We start from the raw sequence: 26,729 nt of genomic DNA on the forward strand, positions 1-26,729 counted from the left end.
TTTAAGAAGTCACTGTTTTATTCAGGAAGACACTGAAATAATTTAATTCTGCAAGGAAGGCAAATAGAACAGTGGAAAAAATAGTCTGGAAAGGAGGTCTGAGGCTGGAACTCTATTGCTGAAGTCAGAGACATGTGCTGAGTACTATAAAAGGTATTCTCTAAGAGGATCAAGTCCAAGCCATACAGGCCAGTTATCAGAAGTGAGGTTTAAACTAAAATCTTTGTCAGAGGGATAAAGTAAGCAGAGCCTAAGACGTAGTCTTCAAAGGGGGATGTACAGGATAGTACAGAGTATAGAAAGAAATTATAGAACTTCTTTCATATTACCTTTTCAACTTAATTTTTCTAATAAGTTTATTTATTTTGAGAGTGTGTGTGTGTGTGTGTGTGTTCATGTGCATGCACACATGCGCTCAAGTGAGTGGGAGAGGGGCAGAGAGAGAGGGAGAGAGAGAGTCCCAAGCAGGCTCCACACTGTCAGTGCGGACCCCAACATGGGGCTCAAACTCATGAACCATGAGGTCATGAACTGAGCCAAAACCAAGAGTCAGACACTTAACTGACTGAACCACCCAGGTGCCCCTTACCTTTTCTATTTTAAAAGGTCAGCATAAAGCAAAGAGAAACAGGGATGTATTTCAGTACTCTTGAATTCTAACTATGGCTACTTCTTTGTGGATGAATTGATATGATGTTCCTAGACTTGGAATGTGAAGGAAAGAAGTTCTTAAGGTCACTGCTGGATCATACCACAAAAAAACACTGAAGCAGCAATTCTTATTAAAATAACACCAGCATTCTTCACAGAGCTAGAACAAACAATCCTAAAATTTGTATGGAACCTGAAAAGACCCCAAATACCCAAAGCAATCCTGAAAAAGAAAACCAAAGCAGGAGGCATCACAATTCTGGACTTCAAGCTGTATTACAAAGCTGTAATCATCAAGACAGTATGGTTTTGCCACAAGAACAGACACTCATCAATGGAACTGAATAGAGAACCCAGAAATGGACCCACAAAAGTATGGGCAACTAATCTTTGACAACGCAGGAAAGAATATCCAATGGAAAAAAGATAGCCTCTCCAGTAAATGGTGCTGGGAAAACTGGACAGCAACATGCACAAGAATGAACCTGGACCACTTTCTTACACCATACACAAAAATAAACTCAAAATGGATGAAAGATCTAAATGTAAGACAGGAAGCATCAAAATCTTACAGGAGAAAACAGGCAGAAACCTCTTTGACCTTGGCCACAGGAACTTTTTACTCAACATGTCTCTGGAGGCAAGGGAAACAAAAGCAAAAATGAACTATTGGGACCTCATCAAGATAAAAAGCTTCTGCACAGTGAAGGAAATAATTATCAAAACTAAAAGGCAACCAACAGAATGGGAGAAGATATTTGCAAATAACAATATCAGATAAAGGGTTAATATCCAAAATCTATAAAGAACTTCTCAAACTTATCACCCCAAAAGCAAATAATCCAGTGAAGAAATGGGCAAAAGACATGAATAGACACTTTTCCAAAGAAGACATCCAGATGGCTAATAGACACAAGAAAAGATGCTCAAGATCACTCATCATCAGGGAAATACAAATCAAAACCACAATGAGATACCACCTCACACCTGTCATAATGGCTAAAATTAACAAACTCAGGCAACAACAGATGTTGGCAAGGATGCGGAGAAAGAGGAACACTTTTGCACTGCTGGTCAGGGAATGCAAACTGGTGCAGCCACTCTGGAAAACAATATGGAGGTTCCTCAAAAAATTAAAAATAGAACTACTGTATGACCCAGAAATTGCACTACTAGGTACTCATCCAAGGGATACAGATATGCTGTTTCAAAGGGGCACATGCACCTCAATGTTTATAGTAGCACTATCAACAATAGCCCAAGTATGGAAAGAGCCCAAATGTCCATCGACTTATGAATGGATAAAGAAGATGTGGTACACACACACACACACACACACACACACACACACACTGGAATATTACTCAGCAATCAAAAAGAATGAAATCTTGCCATTTGTAACAATGTAGATGGAACTAGAGTGTATTATGCTAAGTGTAATTAGTCAGCCAGAGAAAGACAAATATCATATGACTTCACTCATATGTGGAATTTAAGATACAAAACAGATGAACATAAGGGAAAGGAAGCAAAAATAATATAAAAACAGAGAGGGAGACAAATCCTAAGAGACTCTTAAATAAGAGAACAAACTGAGGGTTGCTGGTGGGTGCTGGGTGGGGGAAAGGGCTAAAGGAGTAAGGGCATTAAGGAGGACACTTGCTGGGATTAGCACTGGGTGTTATATGTAAGTGATGAATCACTAAAATCTATTCCTGAAATTATTATCACACTATATGTTAAATAATTTGGATTTAAATTTCAAAAAATATTAAACCAATCTTGAAAAAATAAAGGTTTCTCATTTTTGTTTATCTTTTCAAAAAAAATTAAAGGTTTATCAATTTTATTTATCTTTTCAAACAAAATACTGAAGCAATGGAAAAGTTTTGTAGCAACATGACAAGATGAAAAAATAAATAGCTAAAGTGAACAGGAAAGTTTAGCAAAGCTTAGGAATACCCACTCCCCAGGGGTGGCTATTTCTTGGATGAGAGTAAAGGGATGAATTTATCCTATGAATTAGGAAAGTCACTATTTTTTTCATCAGTCTTGGCCACATCCTTGACATTACCCAGATGAAAGAGAGAACTTGGGATCTTTTCTTTACTCCTTTTCTCCTTCCCCACCCCAGGGCACAGACTGGTAAGATACCATTTACTGAGGGTTTTCTAAGTACCTAATGCTCCATAAATGCTTCATTTCATTTGACTTTCAGACCTCACAACAACCCTATGTAGGAGGAACTATCATGTATATATATTAGTTCCATCCCATACAAGAGAAATGCAGGTGCTTCAACTACTAGGGTGAATCCATTTTACTACAGATGTTATCTCTGGAAACTGAAATGAAGCATCCAGCTATGAGTGATACATTCTATGGGTAAAAGTAGTTATAGCAACAAGAAAGAAAAAGCACTAGTAGAGATCTTGTGTAGGAAGATATTAGAAATGGGGGTAGAAGGAGAGGACATCAAACGTGTTGGCATTTCACAACTATCTTTTTTTGTCTATTAAATCACAAAGCACGATTTTCACACGTCAGAATTAAGACAAGCAGTTTTACTAAAACTACTTTAGTACTTTAGGACTTGTCTTTACTAATTTTTAAAAAATTTATTAACCAGTGGTAAACCATAACAGCTATTCAAGCAGTGTTTCAAAGTTCTATTTTTTCTTATCTTTGCAACCCTAAGATGGGATTTAAAATGTCTAATCACTCATAAGACATACTAAATAAAAGAGATGAAATTGCCATCATTAGGAAAAAATGAATTATAAAAATTCTGTCTCATAACTATGGTAGAAGCCATTTGAAGTTTACCAAAAAAAAAAGATATATTAAAATAGTATACTTTAAATTTTTTAATTACAAAAATCCTATTCACAAGCTGTACTTATCCTGAAGAGCAGAGAAAAAGTTGCTAGACAAGAACATTTCTGTGCTGGGAGTGGCACTCCCTAAAAAGCATTTACCTCCATCACTTCCTGTTTTTCATCTGCAGCAAAAATGTTAGGTACTTCTCCAGTATTGAGCACACTGTCAATATCCTCTAGAAAAGCTTCCTCTTTAATCTGAGTGTCCGTGATTAGAAAGACTGTCTTCTGGCCCTTCATGCCCACGTCCCTTAATAGAACCTTAAAATAAAAATACACTTGTAAGCAGAATGTGGTACACATCTGTTGTTTTTGCTTTCCCTTCCTTTCCCTTCTTTTGAGAATGATATCTCAATTTTAGAGTGGTACCTCTTTCCACTTCTGATGGGGCTATTTTTCAGGGTCTCCAATTTTCCCATCCCCTGAGTAGGAAACCCCAACTAGTCAGAGTTTCCTGAGCCTGTAGACATAGTTGTTGATTCAGAGGAGGGCATGATTTTAAGACAGCCCAATCAGATTCTTACTTTAGGGACTAAGATGGATTTGAAAACAGAAAGAATCTCTGTCATTCTGAGAGGGAAGATATAAAGACCAGTAATCTAAAACTGCTAGGGGCCAACAGTGTTGTCTCATGGAATGAGTCTGTTGGAGAAGGAACCACATAGAGGAGAGCAGTGCCAGGAGATAGAGTAATTACTGAGTGCTTAATTTGAGCTCCTAAATTCAGCCATATCAATGCCCTATCTACCTCTGGACCCTTCTGTCATGTAAGCCAATTACTCCATATTTTGCTTAAGTTGGTTTTTTGTTTTGTGTTGTGTTGTCAATTGTAACCAAAGATTCCCAATTAATATAAAGATATGGACTCAGTGGCAGAGTGGAGCAGACTTGTTTAGGATGCTAGAACTAATCGTTAAAATTTCAAAACTTGTGAGAAGATTTTTAGACACAGCATTAAAAATTAAATTATATAAGCTTATAATTATAATAACAAAGGTAACAAAACATAAATCTTATCACTTCTTATATTTGCTACTATTTATCTTATGGAAATTATTTAAATTTATTGTTGTCTATACAGTAAAATACCATATAATGGTACTCAAACACAGAACTTTTCCCAGCTCTGTTTTCAGTGACATCATCCATGCATGAGTTTCAATCATCCATGGTAGGAGTTTTTACACCACAGAAATTGTGAAATGCCAGAGGTTCTCCTGAACCCCCTGGAGAGTTGGTTGTTAAACATTTGCCAGTATTCCACTAGATATATTTCAGGTGAAAACAGCATTACTTCTCTGCAAATTTTTATTTATTTATTTATTTATTTTTAATCTTTATTTATTTTTGAGAGGGAGAGAGACAGAGTGTGATCAGGCGAGGAACAGAGAGACACAGACACAGAATCTGAAGCAGGCTCCAGGCTCTGAGCTGTCAGCACAGAGCCTGACATAGGGTTTGAACTCACAAACCGCGAGATCATGACCTGAGCCAAAGTCAGATGCTCAACCAACTGAGCCACCCAGGTACCCAAATGATTTTTACATTTTTTAATGTTTATTTATTTTATTTTTGAGAGACAAACATAGAATGTGAGAGGGGGAGGAGCAGAGAGAGGGAGACACATAATCTGAAACAGGCTCCAGGCTTTGAGCTACCAGCACAGAGCCCAATGCGGGGTTTAAACCCACAAACTGTGAGATCATGACCTGAGCTGAAGTTGGCCGCTTAACTGAGTGAGCCACCCAGGCACCCCCAGCAAATGATTTTTAAAATAAACTTCTACTTCTAGATTATATCTTTTAAATAAATCATATCACTTAAATAAATGCTGAATGTTAATATATACAAAATTATGCCTTTCCCATAAAAGTCATCCTCCAATATGGAAGTTGGTGTGTTCCTAGAAATACTTTTCTATCAACAAAACTAGTAAAGGTAGCTTTTAAATAAGTATTATATCTAATCATATCAGATTTTTTTTTAAAGAGCTTTTTCTTCAAGGCAGAAGGAATAGAGTTGAATTACTTTGAGCATTCTGGCTTGTCTAGGGGCCACCTGAGGCACTGATTTCTGTCTCACCTGTCTTAGGGCACTTATGGGAACAGGGCTTAGTTTTGATATGAGGTTGGAGTCCACTGAAAACAGAGGCAAGTGCCCTTGCAAAATGGAGCAGCAGAGACTCTGAAGTTCCACAGGAAGGTGCCAGGGGGAGCAAGAGATTAGGGGCAGTGGAATACAACAAAAACCAATACCAACAGATCATGAGAAGAAACAGGAAATTAAGATAGCCCAAGGCACCTGTATATACTAGAGTACACAAAAGCACATGCACAACCCATAAAAAAGATGTACCCCCCCAAAAAAAGTTCTAAGAAGTCCCAGATTTTCTAACATGGTGATTGGTGAAGATTCCACCCTGCATGAAGCCAGTCTATAAAGACTGGGAAAGGTGGCAGTTTATTGAGTGCTCAAAACTCAACAGATCACAAGACATACAAGGAAACAGGGAAACATGGCCCAATCAGAAACAAAAACAAAATAAACCCTAAAATAACAACAACAACAACAACAAAACAGATCTAAGAACTACATAACAAGAAACTCAAAATAACTTTTAAAGATGCTCAATGAGCTAACAGAGAATACAGATAGACAACTAAAGGAAGTCAGGAAAATGGTGCATGGACAAAATGGGAATGTCAAAACAAATATAAACTATTAAAAAATAACTTAGAAAGAGTCTTATGGGATACCACTAAGTGAGATGGTATACATACATAATGGGATACACATTATGGGAGCACGAAAAAGAAAAGACAGGGGAGAAAAGGCAGATAACTTATTCAAAGAAATTCTAAAATCTGAGGATAGAGGTGAACAAATGAGGTAGAAATAGAAATTCAAGAAGCTCAGGGACCCCCGGGTGGCTCAGTCGGTTAAGCAGCCAACTTTGGCTCAGGTTGTGATCTTGCAGTTCATGAGTTTGAGCCCCGCTTTGGACTCTGTGCTGACAGCTCAGAGCCTGGAGCCTGCTTCTGATTCTGTGTCTCCCTCTCTCTCTCTCTGCCCCTCTCCTGCTCATGCTCTCTCTCTCTCCCAAATAAATATTTAAAAAAATTTAAAAAAATCAAGCAGTTCAACAAACTCCAACTAAAACCCAAATAGACTCACACAACAAGACACATTATAATTGAACTGTTGAGAGTCACAAATAAAAAGGGAACCTTGAAAACAGCAAGAGAAAAACAATGCACCACACACAAGGGAGCTTCCATGATATTATCAGCATATTTGTTAGCAGAAACCTCGGCAAGAGGGGAGTAGGATAATATATTCAAAGTGCTGAAAGAAAAGAAAAATCTGTCCACCAAGAATACTGTATCTGGAAAAACTGTCCTTCAAAACTATAAAGAAATTAAGATCTTCTCAGATAAAAGCTGAGGAAATTCATTAACACTAGATGTGCCCTTCAAGAAATGCCAAAGGGAGGGGTGCCTGGGTGGTTCAGTCAGTTGAGTGTCTTACTCTTGGTTTTGGCTCAGGTCATGATCTCAGGGTCATGGGACTGAGCCCTGCATCAGGCTCTATGCTGAGTGTGGAGCCTGCTTAAGATTCTCTCTCCCTCTGCCCCTCTGCCCTGCTCACACACACTCTCTCTAAAATAAATTTTTTTTTTAATTTTTTAAATTAAAACCTTCAAAAAAATTTTAAAAATAAAGAAATACTAAAGGGAGTCCTTCAAGTTGAAATGAAAGGATGCTAGGGACGCCTGGGTGGCTCAGTCTGGCAACTGACTCTTGATTTTGACTCAGGTCATGATCTCATGGTTGTGGGATCGAGCCCTATGTCGGGCTCCACACTGAGCATGGAGCCTGCTTGGGACTCTCTCTTCCTCACTCTCTGTGCCTCTCCTGTTTGAGCACACCCATGTGCATGCACACGCTCTCTCTCTCTCTCTCTCAAAATAAATAAACATTAATAAACAGAAAGAAAGGATGCTAGACAGCAACACAAAGCCATATGAAAATATAAAGTTCTCCAGTAAACATATGGACAAATATAGAACTCTGTATTATTGTGATTTTAGTGTATAAATTCACTTTTAATTCCTGTATAGAGGGGCGCTTGGGTGGCTCAGTCAGTTGAGCGTCCAACTTCGGCTCCAGTCATGATCTCGCAGTTCGTGAGTTCAAGCCCTGCATCAGGCTCTGTGCTGACAGCTGGGAGCCCGGAGCCTGCTTCAAATTCTGTGTCTCCCTCTCTCTCTGCCCCTCCCCCACTCGTACTCTTTCTCTCTGTGTCAAAAATAAATAAAAACATTAAAAAAATTAAAAAAAAAATAATTCCTGTATAGAATCTAGAAGACAAAAGCACAAAAACCTTTATAAGCCTTTATGTTAATGAGTACACAGTCTATAAAGACATAATTTGTGACATCAAAAACATAAAGGGGGGGCAGATGTAAACGAGTAGGTTTTGTGTGTCTGTTTTGTAAAGGAGTAGTTTTTGTATGTGATTGCAGTTGTTACAAGTTTAAAATAGATTACTACTTTAGGATATCTTATGTAATCACAATAGTAACTCCCTCCCCCTCCCCAAAAATCTAGTTTTGTGTATATTCTATAAATGAGAAGGGAGTCAAAGCATGTCACTACCAACAATCAACGAAACACAAAGGGAGGCAGTAAGAGAGCAAAGGAGGGACGAAAAAGGTACAAACATTCAGAAATGCCAAATACACATAGGGGAAGGGAAGGAAAAATAAGACTGAAACAGAGAGGGAGGCAAACCATAAGAGATTCTTAAAAACAGAGAACAAACTGAGGTTTGACGGGGGTAGGGAAAATGGGTGATGGGCATTGAGGAGGGCACTTGGTGGGATGAGCACTGGGTATTATATGTAAGTGATGAATTCCTGTATTCTCCTCCTGAAGCCAAGACTACACTGTATGTTAATTAACTCGAGGAAAAAAAAAAAAAAAGCCAAACACAAACAAAACACCAACAGTAAATCCTTCCCTATTAGCAATGACTTCAAATGCAAATGGATTAAATTCCCCAATCAGAATATATAGTTTTGCAGAATGGATTTTAAAAACAGGACCCAATGATATGCTGCCTAGAAGAGACTCACTTTAGACCGAAGGGCACACCATAGGTTGAAAGTGAAATAATGGAAAAGATGTTCCATGAAAATGGTAACCAGAGGAGAGCAGGGCAGCTATACTAATACCAGACAAAATAGTAAAAAGCTGTTATAAGGGACAGGAAACATTACATAATGATCAAAGGGTCAATTCATCAGGAAGATGTAACAATTATAAATATTTATGCACAAAACAGCAGAGCTACTAAGTATATGAAGCAGGGGTGCCTGGGTGGCTCAGCTGATTAAGCATCTGACTCTTGGTTTCAGTTCAGGTCATGATCTCACAGTTCTTGGGTTCGAGCCCCATGTCAAGCTCCACAATGTCAGTGCAGAGCCTGCTTGGGATTCTCTTTCTTTGCCCCTCCCCTGCTCGTGCTCTCTCTCTCTCAAAATAAATAAATAAACTTAATTTTTCTTCCCCTAAATATATGAAACAATGACAGAATTGAAGGGAGAAACAGCAACACAATAGGAGGAAACTTCAACGTTCACTTTTAATAAGGGCTAGAAGAACCAGACAAAATGTCAATAAGGAAAAGGAGTATTTGAACAATACTATAAACAAACTGGACCTGACAGACATATATAGAACACTCTGCCCAACAAGAGCAGAATATACCTTCTTCTCTAATGCACATAGGACATTCTCCAGGACAGATCACATATTATGCCACAAACAAGTCTTAACAAATTTAAGAACACTGATACCAAATCAAGCACCTGTTCTAATCACAATGGAATGAAACTATGAATCAACAGAAGGAAAACTGGAAAATCTGCAAATTCATGGCAATTAACACACTATTAAACAATAGATCAAAGAAGAAATCACAAGGGAAATTAGAAAATTTCTTGAAACAAATGAAAATGAAAAGTCAACATACCAAAACTTAGGAAATGCAGCAAAAGCAGTGCTAAGAGGGAAGTTTATAGCTGCAAACACATCAAAACAGAAGAAAGATCTCAAGTCAACAGTCTAATTTTACACCTCATAGACCCTCAAAAATTGAATAAACCAAATCCAAAGCTAGCAAGAAAAAGGAAGCAATAAAGATGAGAGGTAAACAAAATAGGGGATTAAAAAAATCAGTAGGAAAAAAAAATCAGTGGAACTTAGAGGGTTTTTTTTAACCAACAAAATTAATAAAATCTAGCAAGATTAAGAAAAAAGAAAGAAGATTCAAATAACTAAAATTAGAAATGAAAGAGGGGACATTACAACCCATGCTACAAAAATTAAAAAGGATTATAAGAGGGAGCATGGATGGTTCTGTTGTTTGAGGGTCTGACTCTTGATTTTGGCTAAGGTCATGATCTCAGTGTCATAGGATCAAGCCTTGTGTCAGGCTCCACGCTGAGTGTGGAGCCTGCTTACGATTCTCTCTCTCCCTCTCTGCCCCTCTCCCTGCTTGTGTGCACTCCTTTCACTCTAAAATTAAAAATTAAAAAAATAATAAATTAATTAATTAATTAATTAAGTAGAATACTATTAACAATTGTTTGCCAACAAGTTGTATAACCTAAAATAAATTCTTAAAAATGAATGAAGTGGGGCGCCTGGGTGGCTCAGTCAGTTAACTGTCCAATTTCGGCTCAGGTCACGATTTCCCAGTTCACAGGTTCAAGCCCCGTGTCGGACTCTGTGCTGACAGCTCAGAACCTGGCGCCTGCTTTGGATTCTGTGTCTCCTTCTCTTTCTGCCCCTCTCCCACTCATGCTCTGTTTCTCTCTGTCTCTCTCTCTCTCAAAAATAAACATTTAAAAATGAAAAATTAAAGTACAAATAGATTTAGTAACATGCTCAAGATAGCTAACAAAACATGCAAAGCAGTAATTAAAACTGAGTCTGCCTAACTTAAAGTCTATGTTCTATCTACTGAAGAAGGCTGCTTTCTCAATCTGTTAGTTCATTTGGTAGTAAATGTATCAAAAATTTTCCTCTAAAGTGAGAGCAGAAAAAGAAACACTGTAATTTTTTGCTCTGTGTCTACATAAACCTCTTTGATATCAGCTTGGATTCTACCACTTCCATATCCAGCTCTCTAGGCTAACTTTTAGGCTATAGAAACTTCATATGTGAGGGTGAGTGTAAGTGAAAAAAGTCCATCAATCTTTCTATTTTTCATTTTGCATCATCTCCCTTCTGTGAGGGATGTGAGGCATGTGAGGACGAAGCCCCAGGCATCTACCCCACTATTCTATTGGTTACTGGGAAAGCAACATTAATTGGGCAACATTAATGACATCATCATCACCATCAGGGTTCACGTTTAACAATCTGCTGGAAAACATACATTTATTGGAAATGAGATCTCTCTGAACTAGAATAAAGATAGAATCAGCAGCTGCAGTGGAAAAGACAAATGATAAATCCTGCTCTGCTGTGGATACCTTCCCTCAACTTCAGTTTCCTCATCAGTAAAACAGAGACAACCATACCTGCTTCACTGAATTGTTGTACCTACAGAATGAGATCGCGTATTTAAAGCACTTAGAGCAGTGCTCAGCACACACAGTTACTGCTCTATGGATAATATTATCATCATCACCAACGTAGTCAGCACACAGCTATACAGGTTGGCTCTCTCTTCACAGCACTGATAATTATTTTAGACATCAGGTTTCTTCATAATTTTACCTTCAAATCCTCTCTCCACTCATTCATACCATAGCTTTTAGAAATTTCTGGTTGGAAAATCTGCATTTTTGCCATGGATGTAGCCAGACGGGTTAAAGATTGACGACCACTGCCTCCAAGTCCAACAAGCAAGGCATTTCCACCTGACTGCTTTAGAATTCGACATATTCGTGATAAATGTTCCAATACATACCTATGAGATATCAATATTATTATACTTGAAAACACGAATGTAAATGTATATTTACAGGTAACTATTATTTTATATTCTTGGAAGGATGAACTTTGCTATCCCATGTTATTACCCTAATTTTAAAGAGATAATCGTCAAAAAGTGCGGTTTTTCAAAAGATGTTACCATTGAATCATTTGATGCAAAGGAAAACTAAAGTACAAATTCAGGAACTGTAATGTACAAATTATAGAAATGAAATGCAGTTGTAACCACTTATACTGAAAGCATATCACTGTTTTTGTTAAAAACATCTCTTCAATCTTTTTTTTAAATTTATTTTTAGGTAATACCTACACCCAACGTGAGGCTTGAACCTACAGCTCCAAGATCAAGAGTCACACGCTCTACCAACTGAACTAGCCAGGAACCCCTCTTCAATCTTTTAATACTAGGATTTATATGTGAGAAATAGAAAATCAGTTATCTACAAAATTAACAATTTCTGTGAAGACCCAGCCTCATTAGTAATTAGGGAAATTAAAATTGGAGCCACAGTGAGATACCATTCCACTCTCCTTTAGATTGGCAAAACTTACCAAGTCTGGCAATCCTAGTGTTGGCAAGGGTGAAGAACAATGGAAACTCTTAATCATTTTTGAAGATACTTCAGCAAAACTTAGTAAAGTGGAAGATCCTTACACACCATAATACAATAATTTCACTTTTAGGAATATAACCTAGAGAAATTCTAACACATGTACCCAAAGAGACATGAATATTCAAATCTTTTTTTTATAACTGCAAAAACTAGAAAGTCACCTAAAAGTCCATCTCAGAAGAATGACCACATTGTGTTAGTAGTAAAAACTCATTTGTTGTGACTCTCACAAACAATATGGAAAAAACCTGAAGAATGCATACAGTGTATTATTTATAAAAGTTTTAAACATGCAAAATCAGGGGCACCTGGGTGCTTGGTCAGTTAAGCATCTGACTTCAGCTCAGGTCATGATTCCCCAGTTTGCAGGTTTGAGCCCCACATTGGGCTCTGTACTGACAGATCAGAGCAGAGCCTGGAGCCTGCTTCAGATTCTATCTCCCTCTCTCTGCCCCTGCCCTGCTCAGGCTCTGTCTCTCAAAAAAAAAAAAGAAGACAACTCTTTAAAAAAATTAAACATGCTAAATAAGACTGTGCATATATATTTAGGAACACACATGTGTAGTAAAAAGCACATGACATGAGTTCCTTTTACTCCTACAGGGTATGATGGGGATGCAGAGAGACAGGATTGACTACACAAGGGACTTCAAATAAATTTCTAATTTTTTATGTCTTAAGCTGCATGACCAGTACAATATTATCTACCATATTTTTCTTTATATCTTTTCATACATTTTAAGTATTTCACAGAAAAATTTTACAAATAGCAATTTCCACCATGAACACCAAATGTAGGTACCTAAAAATGACAAGATTCATTCTTGTCTTGTGAGTTTGATTATACTCATCTAAGCATTGTTCCACAATGTCACTAAAATGATGAATATTTGGAATTTCAACATAAAGTCTGTCGTCTCCTTCAAGATCAGGATTCATATAATCACCAAACATGAGATTTCTCAAGTCTCCTTCAGAAATCTATAGAATGAAAATCAACACGTTACAAAATTCAACATTTTATAAAATAAATTGAAAGAAATATTACATAAAATTTTGTTTTATCTATGTTATAGGATGATTATCAATTAATTCTTTTAAATGGAGAGGTAAATAATGTACTTATAAAATTAATTCCTAAAATTATATTATATCCTCAAAAAACAAAAAGAACAGAAATTTTTCTGTTATATAAGATTTTCCCCCAAGAGCCTAGAAAAGTCATTCTGAGTGACTCTCACTTATTGAGTAGTTACTAAGGGATGGTCACCATGTTAAGTACTTTGCATTTATTATATCATTTAATCCCTATCATATAAGGTTTTATTCTTTAAATAACTTCTATGTTACATATATATTTCCCCTGAAGACAAATCTTCTCAAAATAAACACCTATCATTGAGGGAAGTGAAAAGAATTTGATTGTTAAGAGGAGACAGTATTTTTTAAAGATAGGTTGATTGTCACAGTTCATGCTATTGTACTGTTTTAACTTAATATGTATACAATCACTAAATATACTCACAGGTGCATTATCTCTCCTCAAATGTGAAAAGACACCATCAAATGATTCTTTAAAATGGTCCTTTATAACAGCTTTGATTAAATTGAACAGCCAGTATCGATCCTCGTTATTAACGAGGCGGTCATAAAACACCCGGAGAACTTCATGCACAAACAAGCGGGTCATGGTGTGTTTGCTCTCCACAGCATCTTTTTCAATGAGTAAGCAGCCCCGGATGACACGTGAAAAATCCCGCAAGTTGAAAGTGTAATGGGATTTTGTGGGAGTGGGCAAAAGATTTTCCATGGATTGTTTATATACCTGCATATGAAAAACAACAATGGAACAATATAATGATTATAATAAGCAAAGTCATGTAACAAATAGTATATAATATGAAATATTTTATTTATCCTATCAGATTATATTGGTTTGGGGGCACCTGGGTGGCTCAGCTGGTTAAGTGTCTGACTCTTGCTTTCAATTCAGGTCATAATCTCACGGTTTTGTGAGATTGAGCCCCACATTGGGCTCCACACTACTGGACAGCACAGAACCTGCTTGGGATTCTCTCTCCCTCTCTCTCTGCTCCTCCTCTGCTCACACACATGCTCTCATGATCTCTCTCAAAATAAGTAAATAAACTTAAAAAAATTATATTGGTTTAGAAAATTGTATAGTACCCAGTCTAGCATGGCACACAGCTTTTTTTTTTTTTTTTTTTGGTTTATAGCAGGCATTATGAAGTCGAAGAAACTTAATATTATCAAATTCCATCCAAGCCCAAGAAGTGACCATGCATTTATTTCCCAGTTATTACAGTTGTTCCATTTAAAGCTGAATGACCTGTGATTAAATAATTAGCAAAAACTTTAGTAGAGAGTGAAACCAGATAACTCATTCTGAATCATTCCAAATGGGGGCTAGGATGAAACAATTTCCTTTGGCTACCCTTGACTTCAAAACAAATCAATGTATCCTCTTCCTTCCCTTTGCTCTTATTTTCTCTCTGCCTCTTCTCCCTTCTATCTCAATTGGCTATAATATGGAAATAATGTATGTTTTTACTATTTGCTAAATTCACCAAATAAACTTGAATATTTTCTATAAGTAAATTAAGTCTTTTTATAATATAGCCCCCCAGAAAACCTCAAGTGAAATTATTTTTTTATTTGTCTGTGTTCTATGATTATCCCCCCCTCCCAGCATCTGCAATGTGGTAGGTCTAAAATGCTTCAAAAAAAAAAAAAAAAAAAAAAAAAAAAAAAAAAAAAGATCCCTTTCTGCCTCACCAACTCCCTTCTTTTTCCAGGAGATGTCTGAAATACATATAACATATTTTATAAATAGAAGAACTTTTCTGTATCAGAATAAGTTTAGTACTTTCAATGCACTATCCCTTTGCTCATAGTTTCTCTATTTTAACAGCACAAATTTTCCACCAGAGTAAGGGAGAAACTTCAGAAAGACACAATGCTCTCGGAAACTGATGGAATGATTCTAGGGAGTGTTGTCCTTCTGGTTGCAGTGATCCCACAGTGAACCCCACTTTATCAACGCTCCAGAAAGCTTAGTTCAGTGATCTATCACTCACTTACCTTCTATACAATTTTCCGTTTTACCATTGGTGATGAGGCTGGCTATGCCCTCTGAGTAGAGGCAGATAACACACCCTGAATTATGCAAAGCCATTAGGCAGTCTTGTTTTCTGTTCCCACCCTTGTGTTTCCTTACTATTATATTTTTTCACTGCTACTCCTAAATTATGTTGTATGACTAAAAAGGATGCATTCATAAGCTAAAGTCCCCCACCCTCACCATCTCCCTATCTCCCTATCTCCCCTATTTATCTCCCTATCTATCTCACCTATTTATCTCCCTATCTATCTATCTATCTAGGCTCTATGCCCAATGTGGGGCTAGAACTCACAACCCCAAGATCAAGAGTTGCATGCTCTACCAAATAAGCCAGCCAGGCACTCCCTCTATTTCTTTTTAAAGACAAACATGCAGATTAGAAGGGAAGAAAAAGAAAATTAATAAACACCAGGGTAGAAACCTAACAATTAGGGAAACCCCTGTGGTGTGGCAGATACTGATTCTAAATTATTTCCTTATAACAACCTTGTGAAATAGGTGCTATCTTCCATGTTAGTGATTAAAAAACTGAGTTTCTAGAAGTTCAAATTACTTTCTCTAGGCCACTTATAGCTAGGAAATAGCAATCAAGGCTCAAACCCAGTTAGATTCCCTGATTTCAAAGCCTCTGATCTTCCTGTTCTCAAGCCTCCTTAACAGTTTCTTAGATACCGAAGACCAAAGTAAATGACTAAGAAAAAAATGTTAAAAAAAAAAAAAGGACCAAATGAGGAATATATGAAATACTAAAACATTTTATATTGCATTATTTGCTCACCTCCATTGTCCCACTGACAAGTTGGTTCCCAATTAAAAAGTACTCTGGAGGAAACTCATGAGTCCTAAGGTAGAATGCTACAATTGAGGAGAAGATTCGGACCATAGTTTCGTCACTGAAAGTATTAATAGAGCAGATGTTGAAATGTCGAATAAAACGAGGAGTGACTGGATTTCTTCCACCACCTGGAGGGCCCATGGCAGCCATCAGCTCTATGTCAACCAATGTGATTTTACTTGTATCCTTAAGGTCATACCTTGAAAGCACATAAAAATTCCAAAGCAATCAGTTATAAGCCAGTAAAGATAGAATGAAATGTTGATCTGCCTAGAAATGTAATCTGATTTTAGTGTCTCTAAAAGAAAGAACCCTAGGGGTACTGGATGGCTCAGTCAGTTGAGTGTCCAACTTTAGCTCAGGTCATGATCTCCTGGTTCGTGGGTTTCAGCCCTGCATTGGGCTTCATGCCTACAGCTCAGAGCCTGGAGCCTGCTTCGGATTCTGTCTCCCTCTCTCTGCCCCTCCCCTGCCTCTCTCTCTCAAAAATAAACAAACATTTAAAATTTGTTTTAAATAAATAAAGGGAAGAACCCTAGAAAATGCTTGGAGTAGAAAAACAAAAATAATTAAAAATATTTTTTTATTTGATATAACATTATATTCCTTTCAGGTGCACAACATAATGATTCCATATTTGTATATATTGCAAAACAATTACCCCAGTAAGTCAAGTTAACATCCACCACTACACATGATGACAAAATATTTCTTGTGATAACTTTCAAAATCCACTCTCCTAGCTACTTTCAAATATGCAATACAGTATTATTAACTATATTCACCATGCTATCCATTACATCCCTCAGACTTACCCATTATATAACTGGAAATTTGTACCTTATGACTCCCTTCACCTATTTCACCCATCCCCCAACCCCTGCCTCAGGCAACCACCAGTCTGTGAAGAGAATGTGTGTGGTGTGTGTTTTTTAATGTTTATGTATTTTTGAGAGAGACAGAGTGCAAGTGGGGCAGGGGCAGAGACAGCCAGAGACACAGAATCCAAAGGAGTCTCCACGCTTTGAGCTGTCAGCACAGAATCCAACGCGGGGCTGGAACTCACTGACCGCGAGATCATGACCTGAGCTAAGTCGGATGCTTAACCAACTGAGCCACCCACGGACCCCAGAAGAGAATGTTTTTTAAAGCAGTGTCCTATTTCTCCTTCCAGTGACACTGATTCTGTTGCCAAATTCTGGGTATCTATAATGTCCTTTCATTTTACCCTTCCCTTTCCAGTTTGACTCTCTACTTTTTCCTCCCTCACTCCAAATCCAGAAGCATGGATGAGAGATCATTCTTGTTTGTAGCTGGTTATAGGTAGGGTAACCACATATGCCATTTTGCCTAGGACAATTCTGGTTTGTGCTTGCCTGGAGTCATTATTAATAACACTCCCCTTTTGTGCTTAGGAATGTCCCAGTCCGAACAATAAATCATATAGTCATCCGGTTACTTACAGCAAAGTCCTGATTTTGTTTTCGCATCTCAGATCTTATCTTCAGAGCACATAAAGATGCCTAAATAGTACCTGTAATGCTTTTGTTATGTAAAGAGAGACACAATGGGGGAATAGCAAAGCTCCAAAGAAGTTTTAATCAGAAAGGAATATATAAATGGCTCAACTTAGTTGGAACCAGAGTGAAAATGTGCCTATTTCTAACAGGCAATTAAGTCCTTTAATATTGAAGTTCTTACAAAAAGGGGGCAGGGAATGTGGGAGAAATCTATATAGGCAGTCCTTAGTCTAATAGTACTCCTAACAAAAAGTATGAAAATATGACTTGGTTTTTGGCAACAACCCTAATAACTATCAGTAGGGGGCTTGTTAAATAAATTATGGCAGGATCTACACAACTAAATTGTATTAAAAGCCAATGAAATGAAAAAATAAAAGGCCAATAAAATGAATGAAATAAACAACATGAATAGGTGCTCAAGATAAATTTTTAAGTGAAAATAAGTTCTAAAACATTGTATAACATGTCTGTTTTTTAAAATAAAAATGTAGGGGCGCCTGGGTGGCTCAGTCGGTTAAGCATCCAACTTCAGCTCAGGTCACGATCTCGCAGTCTGTGAGTTCGAGCCCCGCGTCGGGCTCTGGGCTGATGGCTCGGAGCCTGGAGCCTGTTTCCGATTCTGTATCTCCCTCTCTCTCTGCCCCTCCCCTGTTCATGCTCTGTCTCTCTCTGTCCCAAAAATAAATAAACGTTAAAAAAAAATGTTTAAATAAAAATGTATTTGTATAGAAAAAAAACACCTTGAAGGAATAGGAGTTATCTCCTGGAGGCAGGATTCCAAGGGTCTGTAGTAATAACAAAAATGTATTTCAAAAATATGACTTAGCTTCAACATTAGTCTACCCTTGCCTTTGATTAACAAACAAATAAACAAACGAAAAACCATGCATACTGGGGCCTTAGGGAAGTATATTTAAGAGGAGGGAATGAAGAATTACTAATCCTAACTAAAAAATACAGTATCTCACATATTGGAAAATAATCATATCATCATAAAAATGGGATGGAGGGAGCGGAAGAATTATCTATGAAATTGCTGTCAAAACCAAAATGGTTTTGACAAATCTTTCTCAAAGATATGGCAGTCCTATCTCAAAGATATGGCAGTCACATAAAATACAGAAATTTAAAGCAGCAGAGGCATAGGGTGCTGATTATGGTTCCTTAGTTTGAAGCCTACCCACAAATTCTCAGCCCTGGGAGAATGGAACTTTGAAAGATGTAATCTGTAAGTTATTTTCAGTGACTGAAAATAATAGTTGAAAAGGAAAGAGTTTACTACATTATTGAATAAATACATTTCCAATACCGGATTACCCATCCCAGTAATCTAACTCACATGTTCAGAGGACAGAATGTCATCAAAAGGTATAGAAAAGTCTTCTAAAAATTTCTGTAGAGGAAAATCTAAGCAACCATTTTTTTCCATAAATATTGAAAACATGTATTACTTTGATGTGAGTCAAATAGAAAAAGAGAACAAAAATGACTTTAGCATGGCTAATTAAAACTTGAGTTAAATAGTTACCAGTTCCCACAGTCAAAAAATTGTCGTAATAATTCAATAGGAGGTTGAGCTCCGTATTTCTCCAATGCAGGCATATTCATGTCATCTATAAAAATTACACACTTCTTTCCCATAGGTGGTCCAAAAACTCCTTTGCGTCTTTTATCCAATCTAGCCATAATAATATTCTAAAATATAAAGAAGAGTAGTATTTAAAGCCATACTTAACATTAGGGGGAAAAAAAAGAATTTACAGTCTAATTGTATAAGGAAATAATGACAAGAAGCACTCTTGTGTGTTTATATTTATTCATTTTTAGGGTGATATCAAACCTTATATTCAACATCAAAAAGCATTTACTGAAATTCTTCTACGGGCTCAGAATTGTTACATACATACCTATTTATATATTTATATTGCACACAAATGCAAAATATTTTCCTCATTGGATACCCCAACATACCTATTAACTTTAACTTAATGTCTAAAAGCATGAATCTAAATTTATACGACTCTGAAATTAAGGGAATTCTGTAGGCTTAAAACAACAGAAATGAGTCCCATAGGTCAGGTGAGAATGGACACACATGAATTTAGGCATGGATGATTAAAATGGTGACTAGAAAGGGTCTCATGCAGTACTTTAAACTTGGCACAAAGATGGGGATGCCCAGCTGCTAGGTTCCTGTCACCTATTGTCACCTAAGATCATACAAAAATCCACAGTTTGAAAGATCTTTCATGGACAGAGCTTCAGTAGGCAGTAAACACCCTTAGGGACCCTCTAGGAAAGTTTAAAAAGAACAGTTGAAATTTCTTATTCTCTCTTTCTCTCCCCCGGTGTCTTCTGCAGTTAAGAAATCAACTGTGGCTTCTTCTGGTGCTTATAAAAAAGGATGACAAAGCTCAATAATTTAGCAATCATGCAAAAATGTTCCTTTGAATGTGGTTCCAACATTATTATGTTGGTGTCCTTTTATGTTTTCAAAATTTATTTGAGAGAGAGTGCACACATGTGTGCGTGAGCAAGGAAGGGGCAGAGAAAGCAGAAGAGAGAGAATCCCAAGCAGTCCCCACTAATGTCAGCACAGAGCCAGACGTGGGGATCCATCCCAGGAACCGTAAGATCATGATCTGAGCCAAAATCAAGAGTTGGTTACTTAACTGACTGAGCCACCCAGGCGCCTCAACTGGGGTGCCTCTTATCCTTTGTTTTTAAATAGGCAAGTTTAAAATAAAAATCAATATTCAACCCCAAAATTTAATTAATACAGATGGGAACATAAATTTTTTAAAAAATGCTCTCTTGAACTTTTGCCTTAAAACTTGTTTTTAAAACCTTACTTATAGGGGTGCCTGGGTGGCTCAGCTGATTAAGCAATTAAGCCCCTGACTTCCACTCAGGTCATGGAGCCCCACATCTGGCTCCCTGCTGTCAGCACAGAGCCCACTTAGAACCTTCTGTTCCCCTCTCTCTGTCCCTCCCCTGCTCCCACTTGTGCTCTTTCTCAAAACTAAATAAAAAATTTAAAAGAAAACCCAGAAACTTACTTATAATGCAAAAACCAAGAGTTCTTTAGTTTTACTTAAATTTATAGAAGATTTACACAGCTGCTCATAATTTATCAAATTGGTTTCCATACAACACCCAGTGCTCATCCCAAAAGATGCCCTCCTCTATACCCATCACCCACCCTCCCCTCCCTCCCACCCTTAATATACAATTTTAAAAACTAATCAAGTAAGGTAAAAAAGTTCATTATTGACCCATGTTTCTGGCTTTAAACTAACCTGAACCTGGTTGGCACTGGTCCGTGCAGAGAAATTAATATAAAAAGGGAAATACTGGTCCTTTTCCAAGTGATTCATTAGTTTATCCTTCACATACACTGATTTTCCTGTACCGGTTGGACCCACAAAAAGCAATGGCCTTTATGAAAACAATGAACATATCATTTGAAAGGGAAAAAGACAGAATAACATTTTTACTGAAGAAGGCTGAAATTGGTTGCAAACTTAAATAATCAAATCACCTTCATCTAAAAATTCATGTTTTAATCATGTAAGACTGGAAAAAATTGAGGACTGGCACACACTTCGTTTACTGTTACTGAGACTTTAATAGTATCAAACTATTATTTGGACAGATGTAACATTACTATATGCAAAACCACTCATAAACAAGTAATAACATGCTTTGCTTTTCAGAAAAGAAAGCTAAAGCTTGTCTCCTCAGAAAAGGGATGTATTTTTGTACTTTCAGTTGGAGTTACGGGCAAGCGGGTGCAATGTGGAAGAGACTAATAAGGTGAGACATTAAGACAGGATTAGGCTGTTTCACTGTTAGTAAAAACTAGGTGACCATGAAGTCTAAAGCTAATAGTGATATATACCTCTTAACCGGATTTTAAAATCTAAAATAGCATTTTAGAATAGCCTTTAGAAACATTTGTCTAAAGCGCCACGTCAGGCTCTGTGCTGACAGCTCAGAGCCTGGAGCCTGCTTCAGATTCTGTGTCTCCCTCTCTCTCTCACCCTCCCCCACTCAAACACTGTCTCTCTCTCAAGAATAAATAAACATTAAAAAATTTAAAAAAAAGAAACACTTGTCTAAAAGTAAACTCTAAGGAGTTCTCAATTCAGTGGGGCCTCAAGCAGAGTTTCTCATTCTTTTTTTTATTTAATGTTTTATTTATTTTAGAGAGAGAGAGTACAAGTGGGGAGGGGCAGAGAGATAGGGGAACAGAGGATCTGAAGCAGGCTCTGTGCTGACAACAGAGAGCTGGATGTGGGGCTCAAATCCATGAACCTGAGCCAAAGTCAGAAACTTAACTGACTAAGCTACCCAGAAGCCCCAGGGTTTCTCATTCTTGAGTGATCATAACTAATTTAAAAAGGAAAAAAAAATCCTATGAATTTATGTCCACAGAACTGTGGGGAATCACAGTGGAAATCTTGTTTAGAATTAAAAATTAAATACCGACACTCTGAGTGATAATTTGGCACCCCACAATACATAAAGACAAACACAAGGATGGATGCTAAAGCTGAGAAGCAGTGTCCTGTTGTACACGGTCATCTAAGGGACCCAAATTATGCTAATATTAATTTTAAAAATTATCACTGAAGCACCATAAAATTAAAGTTCTTTTAGAACTACAGTGGCCCATACAGGCACAAGAACAGACACTCAGATCAATGGAACAGAATAGAGAACCCAGAAATGGACCCACAAACATATGGCCAACTAATCTTTGACAAAGCAGGAAAGAATATCCAATGGAATAAAGACAGTCTCTTCAGCAAGTGGTGCTGGGAAAACTGGACAGTGACACGCAGAAGAATGAACCTGGACCACTTTCTTGCACCATACACAAAAATAAACTCAAAATGGATGAAAGACCTCAATGTAAGACAGGAAGCCATCAAAATCCTTGAGGAGAAAGCAGGCAAAACCTCTTTGACCTTGGCCACAGCAACTTCTTACTCAACCCGTCTCCAGAGGCAAGGGAAACAAAAGCAAAAATGAACTATTGGGATCTCATCAAAATAAAAAGCTTCTACACAGCGAAGGAAAAATCAGCAAAACTAAAAGGCAACCAACAGAATGGGAGAAGATATTTGCAAATGACATATCAGATAAAGGGTTAGTATCCAAATCTATCAAGAACTTCTCAAACTCAACACCCAAAACACAAATAATCCAGTGAAGAAATGGGCAAAAGACATGAATAGACATTTCTCCAAAGAAGACATCCAGATGGCCAACCGACACATGAAAAAATGCTCAACATCACTCATCATCTGGGAAATACAAATCAAAACCACAAGGAGATACCACCTCACACCTGTCAGAATGGCTAACATTAACAACTCAGGCAACAACAGATGTTGGCGAGGATGCGGAGAAAGAGGATCTCTTTTGTGCTGCTGGTGGAAATGCAAGCTGGTGCAGCCACTCTGGAAAACAGTATGGAGGTTCCTCAAAAAATTAAAAATAAAACTACCCTATGACCCAGGAGTTCCACTACTAGGAATTTACCCAAAGGATACAGGAATGCTGATTCATAAGGTCACACATACCCCAATGTTTACAGCACTGCTATCAACAATAGCCAAAGTATGGAAAGAGCCCAAATGTCTACCAATGGATGAATGGATAAAGAAGATGTGGTATATATATATATACAATGGAGTATTACTCAGCAATCAAAAAGAATGAAATCTTGCCATTTGCAACTACGTGGATGGAACTAGAGGCTATTATGCTAAGCAAAATAAGTCAGTCAGAGAAAGAGAAATATCATATGACTTCACTCATATGAAGACTTTAAGATACAAAACAGATGAACATAATGGAAGGGAAGCAAAAATAATATAAAAACAGGGAGGGGGACAAAAACATAAGAGACTCTTAAATATGGAAAACAGAGGGTTGCTGGAGGGGTTGTGGGAAGGGAGACAGGCTAAAAGGGCAAGGGGCATTAAGGAATCTACTCCAGAAATCATTGTTACACTATATGCTAACTTGGATGTAAATTAAAAAAATAAATTAAATAGAAATTAGAAAAAAAAAAAAAAAAAAAGAACTATGGTGGCCCCTGAAACTTCATCTACATGTTTCAGTCTGAGTAACACTTGCCTTATAGACAACTATTTGTTTAAAAAATTTTTTTTAATAAAATCCTGTTCTTGGGGCACCTGGGTGACTCAGTTGGTTGAGCATCTGACCTCTGCTCAGGTCATGATCTCGCAGTTTGTGAGTTTGTGTCCCACCTCGGGCTCCATGCTGACAGCTCAGAGCCTCGAGCCTGCTCTGTATTCTGTGCCTCCCTCGCTCTCTGCCCCTCCCCTGCTCATGCTCTGTCTCTCAAAAATAAACAAACATTAAAAAAATTAAAAAATAAATAAAATAAAATACTGTTCTTAACTTGGGGCCCAGGACCAATGGAAGAAATTCTTAGCGTTCAGAGAATCTGTGAACTTGGATGACAAAAAAGTTGTATCTTTGCTTTTACTATCCTTAACTAAAATGGAGCAATTGTATCAATAGTACCTGTGTCTTTGTCACCAATAGAAATCACAGATAATATTCTAAATATTACAATGGTTACAGGTATCTCAAAAATATCACTTATGCTTATTACTTCTTCAAAATTGTGATGGGCATCAGACTCACTGCTAGATCATCGATCTTAATGTGTTAACAAACATGAATTACACAAACATAGGTCAAATTTGTTCAATATTTTAGTAAATGTATTTCAATATGTCCTTTCCTTCACAATTTTGTATTTGTATGTATTCATTTAAAAGCATTATCCTAAAAAATAATAAAAACATTTTAAAAAAGCATTATTCTGACAAATGGTTCATGGCACAAAAGGGGAAAAGAATTCTTATACTAGGATATCCCCAGAATTGGCAAGTGCCTTCCGTTCCTTTTTCTTTTCAATATTAGCCTCTACGTGTAAAATTTTAACAAATAAGCACTGAGTAATGTATAGAAGTTTTGAATCACTATATTGTAAACCTGAAACTAACGTATAACACTGTATGTTAATTATACTGGATTAAAAAATTTTTTAATCTAACAATAGAAATAATGTACCTCACGGGCTATTTTTTTCTGTTTCTTCTTTAATTAAAAAGATAAAATTGTCACAAAATTCACGTAAAAACAGGTTCTTCATCAAAAACAAATAAACCATGACATTCATGCACACTATGTAAGCTTGTCTCATTTAAATAGCATCAATGATAAATTATGCCTAATGTTTTAAAAGAAAAATAACTACAGAAATGTTATTAAGAAAGTTGGTATGAATATGCCTACAGTACAGACTAGACTTTTGATCAGTTTCCTGTCCTCTTCTTTGATGGGCTCTTCTGATTTAAGTCTGAGATCTCCACGTTCATCTTAAGCTATGAAGAACTAACTGGCATAGGACATACTTGAAAAATTCTAAGTGGGAGGTTGTGGATCATAGTGTGTCTGATACTCAGGAGCATATTGAACTTGTGAGTAGAATGCACGCCTTTCACCAACTGCAACTGACTTTTAGTCTGCTGTTACAAATACAAGAAATATAAAGTGGTTTATGAGGCAACAAATATGGCGGGTAATTTTCTGGAGTAGGCAAGAGAAAAACCTGGATTCTAGGTTTACCACTAGTAACAGAGGTCACTGCTAGCATGTCAATTAGTCCCCGAGGGTCTCCATTATCTGAAAATGGATTACCTTTAAGTTTACTTCAAAAATCCTATGATCCTATTAGAATGGCACTGTTATATTTAAAATGCATTTTCATAAGAATTTCTTACTTTGCATAGGTAATACTCAAATCCATTAGAAATGTATATCTAATTGTGTCCATTGTAGGGACTATTATATCTTGAATCTTGACATGTTTTTCTCCTAGATAAGCACTTTTAATTAATTCATTCCAGTGGACCCAGCGACCTCGGTTTTTCAACTACAAGAGAACATAAGTTTTAAAATAGAATCATGCACTTGATATCTGAAAGTCTCTTTTTAACATACTGTTATCATATTCGCTTTTAAAAACCCTAGTCTATCATAATAAAAACTTTCTGTAAGAATAATTCATCTAAAATAACATGACATTTTATAGTCATGAAGTAGATTAATAAACACCTATGAATCCACCACCCTATTTAAGAAACACACATTTATCTTTGGATTAATTATCCCCCTGCTACAGTGCTATGGCTGGCATTGAAAAATCTTTTCCTGTTTTCCAGCAAATTGTGTATGTATATGGTATGTGTCTGGATGGTGGTAATTTTCCAAGTTTGAGTGTATATGTCTTTAGTAATTCATATTCTTATTTTTTTTAGGTTTTAGCTTTTATTTTTATCAAAGTTACATATGCACATATTTTAGAGTTAAAACTTTTACAAAGGTTAAGAAAAAGAGCAGTTTCCCACTCTCGTTTTCTCCTCTCCAGTAGCAACTACCTCTGCCTCTTTAAGCTGGACATTTTGGGATTCACCTCCAACTCAAAGAATCTAATTGTGTGATCATCTCTTGATTTTTTAGTTTTAGAGATTTTTTTTTTCACTTCCCACTATGACTAATGAAGATGAAACTCTCTCTCTCTCTCTCTCTCTCTCTCTCTCTCTCTCTCTCTCTGGCCATATTCTTAAAATTCTATATTAGCATGGTGTTGGGGAAAGATTTCCACACTAGTAGTCAGGAGAGCTGGATTCAAGTCCTGGCTCTGCTAGCCACTCACCTTTCTAGGCATGCTTCTCTATCTATAAATCCCGAGATTTAGTTAAAGTTGTAACAAAGCCCTCCACAGATCGTATGTCTCTGAAGTAAAATTTGCATGAATCAAATGATTATTCAGGTGCTTGCTGTTTAAAAGAATCTTTTTGCAAATTATTATTTTTTAATGTCCATTTATCCTTGAGAGAGGAAGAGAGAGAGCAAGTGTTTGGGGAAGAGGCAGAGAGAGAGAGAGAGAGAAAGAATCCCAAGCAGGCTCCACACTGTCAGCACAGAGTCTGATGTGGGGCTCAAACTCATGACCTGTGAGATC

The 26,729-nt window shown here is 37.0% G+C and overlaps 1 protein-coding gene across 2 annotated transcripts in view; it reads right to left on the reverse strand.

Moving 5' to 3' along the window:
- Positions 1 to 26,729, reverse strand: part of DNAH12 (dynein axonemal heavy chain 12) — a 211,252-nt gene that overhangs the window by 88,276 nt on the left and 96,247 nt on the right. For both annotated transcript variants that reach the window (XM_053898581.1, XM_053898580.1), the window contains 8 exons: positions 25,486 to 25,637; positions 20,953 to 21,091; positions 19,182 to 19,348; positions 16,074 to 16,329; positions 13,679 to 13,978; positions 12,956 to 13,134; positions 11,321 to 11,513; positions 3,630 to 3,791 (listed from right to left, as the gene is read on the reverse strand). In XM_053898581.1, coding sequence (XP_053754556.1) covers positions 3,630 to 3,791; positions 11,321 to 11,513; positions 12,956 to 13,134; positions 13,679 to 13,978; positions 16,074 to 16,329; positions 19,182 to 19,348; positions 20,953 to 21,091; positions 25,486 to 25,637 — 1,548 coding nt within the window. The remainder of the gene's footprint in view (positions 1 to 3,629; positions 3,792 to 11,320; positions 11,514 to 12,955; positions 13,135 to 13,678; positions 13,979 to 16,073; positions 16,330 to 19,181; positions 19,349 to 20,952; positions 21,092 to 25,485; positions 25,638 to 26,729) is intronic.

Source organism: Panthera pardus, unplaced genomic scaffold (assembly GCF_024362965.1).
Source record: "Panthera pardus isolate Hobbes unplaced genomic scaffold, ASM2436296v1 HiC_scaffold_8, whole genome shotgun sequence".
NCBI classification, from domain to species: domain Eukaryota; kingdom Metazoa; phylum Chordata; class Mammalia; order Carnivora; family Felidae; genus Panthera; species Panthera pardus.